The 11,012-nt window shown below is 32.5% G+C and overlaps 1 protein-coding gene across 1 annotated transcript; it reads right to left on the reverse strand.

The window, feature by feature from the left end:
* Positions 1–7,879: 7,879 nt before the first annotated feature.
* On the reverse strand, positions 7,880–10,492 carry LOC114392072 (homeobox-leucine zipper protein HOX11-like). Its single transcript, XM_028353110.1, has 4 exons — positions 9,792–10,492; positions 8,985–9,283; positions 8,651–8,730; positions 7,880–8,500 (listed from the first exon to the last, which is right to left on the reverse strand). Exons 1-4 carry the CDS (start codon positions 10,072–10,074, stop codon positions 8,173–8,175), a joined length of 990 nt encoding a protein of 329 aa, XP_028208911.1. The 5' UTR covers positions 10,075–10,492; the 3' UTR covers positions 7,880–8,172.
* Between the last annotated feature and the right edge of the window lie 520 nt (positions 10,493–11,012).

Raw genomic sequence — 11,012 nt, forward strand, 5'->3', positions numbered from 1 at the left:
TGGTACAAAACTTAAAATTAAAATTTTGTTACTTTATAACATAAGCGCTTAAGTTATATCTCTTAATAGAGAATTTGGATGCTTGTGTTATAGGAAATTCTAGATCCTTTATATTAGTTGGACCTTATAGTCTATATTGAGTATACAAAGGGAAAATAAACATACAAAATGGAATTCAAGTACGGAAATAACTAAGGATGTCTTAGAACTAATACATACATATATTTGTGTTCTATTCCTTATGGATTCATGGAATGCACAAATATATTTTATTATGTTCTTAGATGATTTCTCTTTATTTAGATTATGAAAAGTTTTGGCCTCTAGACAAAGAAAATTAAGGTTGTCAAATGTGACTGTAGGGAATACTATGGTATATATGACATAAGGTACAACGTTTGGAGTTCCCCGTGTGTTTTTCTTCAATAATTGTGAAATTGTTTTACAACATGTAATGTTAGCCAAACCTAGCATGAACAAAGTTGCAGAATGATAAAACTAGGCTAGTACAAATATGGTAAGAAGTTTAATTCTTCTATACCAAAGTCGCTTTGGGAAAATACATTAAAGAATGCAATTTATATCCTTTTAGGGTACCAATTAAAGTAGCCACTTCCCTATAGGTATGAGTCGGGGAAATTCCAACATTAGGCATACACACATTTAGGGATGTTCAGTCAAAGCAATGTTTTATAAGTTGTATGAAGGTAAGTTGGACTTAAAGATAATTAGTTATAATTTTTTTTGTTACATTTAAAGCTCTCGCATGTATAAATTTTATAATCCCACTTTAAGACCATGTTTGAGACATGCAAGACTCCTTGAGGAAATTGAGTTTGGAGGGAAAGGAAACACAAGGAATGTTGCCTTTAAAGAATAATCTGTTATTGACAATAGATAAGTTTTTGTACTTACCATTGTCCAAGAAATGAATATGGTAATTAAATATTAATGTTACTCCTAACATTATTAAAAGACAAGATAATACTGAAATTCTCTCTCAAACACCATCTAAAATTCAAACTCAATAGTCTCAAGAAGTGTCATTAAGAAGATCCACTAGAGAAAGGGAAAATGTAATTTGATATGATTATATCATATTTCTTGAAGAACATGAATATGACATTAGGTTGACTGAGAAGGTCTAATTGACCTTAGTCAAGTCATGATCTGCTCTAACTCTCAAGTGCATTGATGTCATAAATGATGTAATAAAATCGATGGTTAAATATGACATTTGGGATATCGTCAAATTGCTTGAAAGTGTGAAACCCATAAGTTGTAGATAAATATCAATAGTCGAAAGAGATTCAAAGGGTAATATTGAGATATATGAAGTTTGTTTTGTCGCCAAAAGTTTTACAAGAAGGAAGGCATTGATCACAAAGAGACTTTCTTTTTTATTTCTGAAAAAGACTTTCTTATGACTATAATGACACTATAGATCATTTTGATAATTATTTTGCATAGATAGATGTAAAGATTATGTTTTTAAATAGAAACATTGATGAAACATTTTATACAGTGTAACCATAAAATCTTGTTTAAGATGATCTAAAGTCTATGATATGCAAACTAAAGAAATTCATTTATACTTTTAAACAAGTCTCTCATATATAGTATTACAAAATTCATCAAGATTACTTCTTATGGTGTTAAGGTAAATTTGGTTGATGATTGCATATACTAAAAGTTTAGTGGGAGTAAATTTATTATTTTTGTATTATATGTTGATGAAATCCTACTAGCATCATATGGGTTATTGTTGCAAAACAGTTATATTGCAATTAATCATGTATTCTTAAGTTTATTTTTTATTGTTCAAAAATAATTTTTAGTGGGAGTCCTAAGGTGATATATGAGTAATCTTAGTATGCAACACTAGAAAGTAGTAAACATTATGCGCTAATTGAAGAGAACAAGAAATTACATGTTTTCATATCGAAAGTCTAGAAGTTTAGAGGTCAGTAGGTATTCTGACTTCGATTTGTACGAAATGTCTTAACAGAAATCACTCCACAAAAGGATTCACATTTAACCATGTTGGTGGAGTTAATATTTTGTTAGACATCATACTAGAATTTATGACTTCTAAATTATTGTAACTAGCTTGGTTGTTGTTGCCAACATTAAGAAGCCATCGGGTGTTTATTGAGACAATATCTTAGCAGTCTTATTAAGGATTCAATCAAGTAAAAGTTTGTTGATATAAAGTATTTGGTTGTTAAATAAAGAATTCAAAAAATACAGATTTGTATAGAACATATAGGGACTCATTCCATGTTAGATGATCCACTTACTAAAGGTTTGACACTTAAAGTTTTTTCATGAGCATATTGCTCATATAGGTGTAATTCCTGATAGTATCTTAGTTTAGTAGGAGACTTGCTTATGTTTTATATCTTATGATTTACAAACATTTTATTGTTTGGGTTTTTTGCAGAAATAAAGTTAAAGTTTATCATTTCATTAAAAGCTTGTTTTGTTTGTAATATTTATATGTGTTTGGATTGATCTCTATAAAGAATAAACTTTGGACCAATTGGAAATAGACATGATTGAGATCACATTGTATGTAATTCCCATGCTGCTTATCCATATTGACCTATGTCATTGAGTATATTGATGTGGTGGTCATTGGGGTCTAATTACATTTGTTGTAGTGACGAAAGTCATAGTGATTCCATTATTGATACATGAGATGGATCAGGTTGTTAAGGTGGAAGTCTAAAGGTAAATAGTGTACAGATGTGTGCTTAAGGATTTTGATATAATCGTTACAATATGTAGCCCAAGTGGGAGATTGTTGGAATTTTCTATTCCAATAATTAACGTGGGTTAATATTATAAGACAACTACATTAGCTATTTATCATTAGTGGGTTTTATTTTATGTGATCAAATTAAGTGAGTCCGTCAGACAACTAAATTAGATGATATGGACTTAAATGAATAGATGGCGGTGTTGGCCTATTAGGGGATAATGGAAACCCTATTAGATTAATACACTATAAGAAAGCTATGGTCCCCAATATACCAAGCTATCACACATAGTTTTTCTTCTCCCCATCTGAAGAGTTATGAAGGTCCTATTGATGATAAAGAGGTTTTGGATAAGGAAGAACCATGAAGCCACCGGTTACTTACGGATTTAAATTCCATTGCGTTTGTTTGATTGATCACTATGGATCCAAGTATTCCTAAAACTCTTCTTGATAATTTAATGTAATGTGTTCCTAGTGATTATTGGTATTTTATAAGGATCCTCTAAAATTCTAACAATAATTATTTACTAAAATTGATAATATGATGGATTGGATCTTGAATATATATACTTATTCTCAATCGTATATTGGTTTCTGATTTGGGGTTTGAAAATGAGAAGCAAAAAGGAAGAAGTGAGGAACAAGAAAATTGTCAGAGGTTGCGAATTGGTAGAGGCGAGGAAGAGGTTGCAATGGTTGTGTGGCAAAGGAACGAAATGACGAAGCATGGTGGTTGTCGAGTCCATTAAGGTGAAAAGGCTAGAGATCGAATCAAAATATAACATGTGTTGCCATATGTGCACAACTAATAGATAAGTAGGTTTGGATTTATTCCAAATGTTGTTCTCTGATTAGTGGAATTTTCGGTATATGTCATGTATTAGTTCTTAATAGAAGTTAATAGTGTGAAGGTGAGAATGAAGGCCGATGAAAATAGTTAGTTTAATAACATTGTTTTATGTGCATGTCTTCAATTGTTGAAATTGAAAATTTAAAGGTCACAGAGATGAGGGTCGAGTATTTTCCTTTAAAGGAAGATGTGATTTTGCAAAATGAAGCGCCAACAGACCTTTATATCTTTGTTATTGGTGCTGCAGTAAGAATCTACACCCTCTCTTTATTTCCATTCACTTCGTATATGCTCTGAGTGATATCTAGAAAATGAATTGCATGACTTAAAGTAGGAGAGGCGTAACATGATGCAAATGAGAAAATTAATTGCTTTTTGAAAGTGGTTTTGTGGGTTTTTTTTTCTTTTTTTCCCTCGTGCCTTCTTGCCCTGACCCACTATGACTTATTATTGATGTGCTTGTCGTTTGCTATGTTGTTTTTAGGGTAAAATATGGTCGTGACTGGGAGCAATCTTAAGCCTTTTTTTTTGCTTTGTATCTTACAAGGATTTTCTTTCTTCTGGAGTTCTCTGGATCTTTCATTTCAGGATACTTTCTCTCTCATTAACTTTGTTAGTTTCAAATTTATTGGTGAATTGGCGGGATTGTGTTTTGTTTGCTTTAGTTTTGTGGTGTTTAGTAGTATCCAAACTTTTTGAATCCTTCTTTTACCCCTTTTCATTGTTGTTTTTATGTTTTTTTAACCTTCCAAAATTTTACATACAAAAAACAAAACTTCTTATTTTACCCTTCTACAGTTTGAACTTCTTCAGGATTGTTTTGATGTTTTCATTCCAAAGAAAAATAAACTTACATGGTTTGGTTTTCACTGCAGCATATCATTGAAATCCTTTTGGGATTGGAACTTGATATGATCATTTGTAGTTAGCGTGTTTGGATTTTAAGAAGCTAAACCAACTGGTAGTAGCTAACGTGTTTGGATCTTATATTTTCTTAGTTAAAATGCTAATGTGAGAACAAAAATTCAAAAGAATTTATTTACCTTCTAAATGAACTTGAACTCTTGCCTTCCTTGGGAATATTTGTTTTCCAAGTTCTTTTCTGCATATAAGTAGATTTAAAAGAATGAAATATAGGTAAAAGAAATTCTCATTCCCGTTGTGTCCCTTGATTCTCTCAGGTGCCCTGCATGCAGGAATTATAAGGTATATTGTTTGCTAAAAATGATGATTATTTTTTGGGCTTTTTTTAATGAACATCTAAACTAATAATTATTATCTCACTGAAATTTTAATGCAGCCTCACTACGAAAAGGTTGCAAGATTATTTAATGAACCTGATGCAGTGCATCCAGGAATAATATTAATTGCAAGGGTAGATTGTGGATTAAAGGTGTGTGCTTCTTATCTTACTTAATTAGGTGTGGTTTAATGTTTATACTAAACATGCCTTGGTGATTGGTTACTTCCTTTTCAATTTTTTGGTAGCACAGATAAATACTAAGCTCTGTGATAAGTTTTATGCTGATCACTATCCTATGCTCTTTTGGGGTTCTCCTTCTAAATTTGTTGGTTTGGTGTTTGCACTTTGCAAGTAATGTCAGATTAATATAAGAAAGAAAGAAATTAGAATAAAGAAAAATGAGGATTTATAAGGGAAATTTTCTTACAGAAATGCTATTTTCTGTAATTTTTCTATCTTTTCTTGTTATTGTTTGTATATGTAAATTGACTGCTATTTTACTCTTTTGTTCTATTTGTTAATTGTTTTATTTTGGGGCCTTTTTCAGTTTTCCATCCATAAATTTGATGTCATGATGCACTTTGCTGCCGTTGCATACGTGGGAGAGAGCACACTTGACCCTCTTAAGTAAGTAGTGTTTCAACTTTCAACCAATTTCAGGTGTTTAAGAGTGTGCGCATGATAGCAACTTTAAGAAAATATATTATGTTATTGATATTTGTTATAATTAGTGTTGAGATATAATTCTGATATGATTGTTTCCTTATTTACATTAGGATTGTTTCCTTATTTATGTTGTTGATTTAGTTTTCTAGTTACTATTTTTTATTTAATTGATTAATATTTAGCTTGATTATTATTATCCCTACAATTAAGGGATTAGATTATTACTGTAGTTAAGCATTGATTACTATAAATAAACAGCCAAGGGGACATTCATGTCCTTTACTGCATACTTGATCACTTTGGCTCTAGGTAGAGCCAAGGTAAGAAAATATGTATATTCTTATATTATTAAGTCTTTTATTACTCTTTTCCTTCTAAAATTATGTTATTAAGATATTTTATACATGTCAAGAAAAATCATAAATAAATAAATAAAATAATAACTAATAATTTTATAAAATTATTCTTATATTATTGTTAATTCAATTATAAATTTTATTATCTATCATTAATATTATAAGGATAGAAGTAAAAAAAATATTTTATTATCTGTCGTGTTCTTTGTGAGACAACTGCATATTAGTCAGCACCATCAGTGGCTATATTGGCTATTTCCACTGTTAGTTCTTGGTCTCCTAGTCAAAGAATAATCAATCTTTCTACTCCTACTCCTCACTTGAGAGCTCGTGCTGGCAATGAACATGAAGAACATACTCAAATTCGAATATGTGTGCAAGGTACGGAGGAGGGGCTTGTTTTAACTTTTGCATTTCTAACTTTATATCATTGATTTTTTTTTCTTTCTACTTGAACTTGTTTCTTCAGGCCTTCTTAACAGGCTTTCTGAATCTAATGTTAAGTCAATTACTGGGGAATTGTCCTTGATCTTTCAGGTATGTCACTCATAGTCTTGCAAATGAATGCTTGTTTTATATCTTGTAACAAAATTTATATGCTTTTGTTTTGAAATGGATAAAAGGAGAGGTGAGAAAGAGGATGAAAATGATTCTAGGAAGGGTTAAAAATTATCCTTTTATTCCTGCTATTGCACTTAACTTTTTGTAATTGAAAAGAGATTTTCTTTTTAAATTATTTGTGAGGCCATGCCCATTTCTAAAGATTACTCTTATAGAAGGAATTTGTTGTAGTTTGCCTTGTCAAATTTGAATTAGTTAGGAAGTAAAGTACAAAGATCTCTTGCTAATTCCAGCATGGAGGTTAAAGTCACTTCACGGCATAGATTGATAACTTTCATGAATTAGAACCAGATTGGTAGATTTTTTTTTATTGAATTGAATCATCTTGGTTATCTTCTCCACATAAAGAATGAGTGATCATTGTAAAATCATTTGTGCTGCTACTCTCTCCCTACTGGTTATGCTTTAAATTGAATCATATAGGATATTGGGAACTGCTAGTGCAACGATTGTTCAAAGGAGTTACTATTCCAACTACTTGATTTGTGGACTCAACATACATACTATATGCCTACTTTCATTTTCTCAGATCTTGACTGAGGAAGTCTTGGCATCATGTTCTAGTGGTCCTCGTGGCAATCAACAGTTAAGGATTTTTGCCTTACTATTTTACTCTTACCTCCCTCAGTGATCTTGCTAAATCCTTGATTTTTTGGTTTTTGTGTTGGAGGCAATTTGTTGAGCTCTATTTTGGTTTTAGGGGAAGGTCAGAAAATAAATGAAGATATTATTATTGTCAAGATTGAGCTCTATTTTGTGTAGTTTAGAATAATTAATCTTGGGTGTCAAGATTGAGGTCATTGTTATTATTGTAAACATTGTGTAGGGATTCAAAAAGTATTATTTGATCTTTGGATATGTCAAATTCTTCCTCCTTGATCTTGTGTTAAAAATAATTAAAAATAATATTCAATTTAAAGACGATGCTTATATCAGCACCGTCTTTGAAAGTAGACATTCTAAAACGGTGCTTACCTCAGCAACGTCTTTGAAAGTATGCATTCTAAGACGTTGCTTAAATAAGCAACATCTTAGAATGCCTATTTTTAAAGACGTTGCTGAGGTAAGCACTGTCTTTGAAAATTGCTCACTTTCAAAGATGGTGTTTTGGAACCCGTCGTTGAAATTTTTAAGCTTCGACGACGTCACATTCAACGACGTTCGAAAAACGTTGTTGTATCTATAAATTAACCGTCGTAGAATCACTTTTTTCCAATAGTGAGTACAAATAACGCATGGCCGACTGCAAAATTGCAAGTACATTAGACGCAAGTAGTAGGGTACATGAAGGGTAGAAAGGTAATTTAAATCTGTGAACTACATTGATTAAAAAGTTCTCTATTCGTCATGATGGCAAAGGAAAAATAAAAACAAACGAATACAAAAACCTGAAAAAGCCTTTCATTTCACAATTTCACCACAAAGTTTGGTGCATTCTAACCGATCGACAAAAAGGATCAATCATAATAATTCTTTCAACCCAAAGTAAGAGAAAAAAAAACAGATTGAATGAAAGAACATACAAGAAAAGTCTAAATTATATACAAACGATATAAATAGGGGAACCGGAATTCCTTTGTCTTTATCCTCTATGATATAACTATAATATAAGGTTACATTATATCATATGTAATTAAAAAACCAGCCAAAAAAAATGTCTTCTGATGACAAATCATGAAGAAGCTATTTGATGAGCTTGGGCCTGTCCATTGGGGAAGGGCAATATTCTGGGCTTGCTGAGAGACAATTCCACTGGGATTTGAGAAGCATTGTTGTTAACGGTGGTAGTTTGGTTAGTTGTGGTGGAATTTGTGGCAACCCTTTCACAAGAGGGACACATGGTGAGTGTGGTGGCTGGAAGTTGCATGTAGAAAGGTTGTGAAGTTTTTAGGGCTCTGAGTTCTTGAAGCTCCTTCTGCAACCTTCTATTCTCTTCCGTTAGGGTCTCACAGCATCTCTTCAAATACTCACAATCCACTTCTGTTTGCTTCAACTTTGTCCTGAAAATCACATTTCCAAATCAAACACAATGCATAATAATATAGAGAAAAATGTTATAAACATACTTTTAATCCACTCTCTTGAACATACTCTCTCGTATGACAGATAACCCTTTTAAGGAAAATGAAGGTAGTTATTAATGTTCTTACCTTGCCCTTCTGTTCTGAAACCAAACCTCCACTTGACGAGGACGAAGATTTAACTGTTTTGCCAAAGCAAGTTTTTGCTTCTGCAAGTAAAGTTAAGAACTTACAATTAAAAATAAATAAATAAATAAACAAGAGTGTGAGACCCATATATAGAAAAATTAAAATGGTCAAATTTAAAATCAAAACTCTAATAAAATTAAGAAAAAAAAAATGTCTCATCCAACTTATCTAGATTCTAGAAGCTGAAAGGCATAGTTGGTTTTATCTTTAATTTTTATTTATCTAGTTTATCCAAACAAGAAAAAAAAAACAAGATTATGTTTTATGAACTTACGGGATTGAGAGTGGTGTGTTCTTTGAAACTTTCTTCAAGAAAAGCTGATTGTTCCTTAGAGAGCCTGAGTTTCTTCCTCGTGGAGCCATTTTCATCGTCATCACTCGCTCTACCCTCAGCCTCTTGCTGCTCTCTCTTGTTTCTGCCTCCGAACTCTGCATTACAGTTCCTGGTGCAGAAATCCATCTGAAACGGCGACACCGCGCTGTTTGGCGACGACGACAACGACGTGCCGTCGTCGCCATCCTCCGCGGTCGCCGCCCGGAATAGGTTCACGTCTAGCACCCTCGCTGCCCCGCCTAAACATCATAACCAACAACAATTACTCTCATCTCAAAAAAAAAGTATATATATATACATATTAACCGCACTCATTTTTTCATAAGAACTTTTTTAGAAAACAAATGTTCTTTTCCGTCTCCATTTTTCTTCATAAAAAAATAATGTTGTTCAAACTATAATCAGACTCCAAGAGTGAGTGTGTATACGCGTTAGATTAACGGAAAAATTATATATTTTTTAAAACAAAAACGTTAAAGCAAATATGTTGTAGCTTTAGCCTAAACCTTGATTTAGGCTGGATTCAAGGGCTTTCCAAACACACCCTAAACATGTAAACACTTTTTTTTTTCAATTGAGATAAAAATCATGATTTGTCACGTTGTAAGAGACTAGTTACTTCCGCTAAGCCTCCACTAACAGTGATATTTTGTTATTTATGTGAAAAAGTGTAAGGTTCAAATTAGTGTACCATTTTGCGCATTTTGATGGTGTGAAGAAGGGTAAAAAGGGAGAGAGATTATTTACATGCTTCGGTGAGCCAAGGGATCCGAAGTTGAGAGGGAGGTTGTTGTTGGGGTCTGAGAACCGGAGAGAAAGGAAGAAGGTCGAGCTGAACCGGTGGATCTGAAGAAAAACCCCTCCTCTCAGCAGCATCGCTTCTTTTATCGGCGGCGGCGGCGGTGGCGGCGAAACTCGGCGCCAAGCTGAACAACCCAGGTGGGTCCTTGTTGGTGGGTAAATTCACCGCGGCCTTGTCGAGAAAGGTAAAAGACTTGGACGTGTCTCCCAAACTCAAAGCCAGTTCCATGGTAAAAAAAAAAAGAAAAAAAGAAAAACAGTTTTGTTTAGTCAAGTTGTAGTAATTGTTGTTAAATATGTGGCGACAGAGGGTGGTGGTGGTTGTTGTTTGTTGAAAGGAGAAAGGAGAAAGAGCACATTCGGTAGTTGATGGTGGTGGTGCTGCAGAAATACCCTCTTCTTTCTTCTTGTTGTGTTTGTTCTTAAAAGAGGAGGCAACAAGAAGAGGAACACTGGGCTTTTTATTTGTGCTGTTCTCGGTTCTTCTTCTTCCCTTTGCCTTTGTGGGTATAAAGATTGACCGACAAACACAGGTTGACAAATGCACGTGAATCTATTTAAATATTCAACCGTTCTCATTCCCTTCCCTTCTCCCACCACCATACTCGGATAAAAAATTCCACCACCAATACCCTCAGAATTTTATATTTTTCCTGTTTGAATATATGATACGTAGCTTTGTGTACACTCCTCACGGTATATACACCACCAAGATAGAGAGAGAGAAAGAATTGTCACTCACAACAATCATATACCGACAATTTCATATGACAAAAATATACAAAATACTAAGCTAAATATTCATTTTAGTTTGAAAACGTGACAAATTGATAAGTGAAATTTAAATATGGGAAAAGTGGGATAGATTCATCTACTTAAATTTATGAGACCATTTTTATCATTTGTCATGTTACAATAAATTATATTTTTGAGAAATAATTTAACATTAAATTTTAAAATTTAACATTTATTTAGTCATTAAATTATTTACATGACTATAGTTTATCATATCTTTTATGCATTTGAGGAGTAAATTCAAATTTTTTATCTTTTTAAAATCTATTTCACATTTCGAGAACCAAGCTATTTAACATTCTAAAATGTTGTTTCCAATATGATTTTTTTATATAAAAGTTAATTTTTTTTAATATGAATCATTATTTTAAA

This window comes from Glycine soja, chromosome 2 (genome assembly GCF_004193775.1).
Source record: "Glycine soja cultivar W05 chromosome 2, ASM419377v2, whole genome shotgun sequence".
NCBI classification, from domain to species: Eukaryota; Viridiplantae; Streptophyta; class Magnoliopsida; order Fabales; family Fabaceae; genus Glycine; species Glycine soja.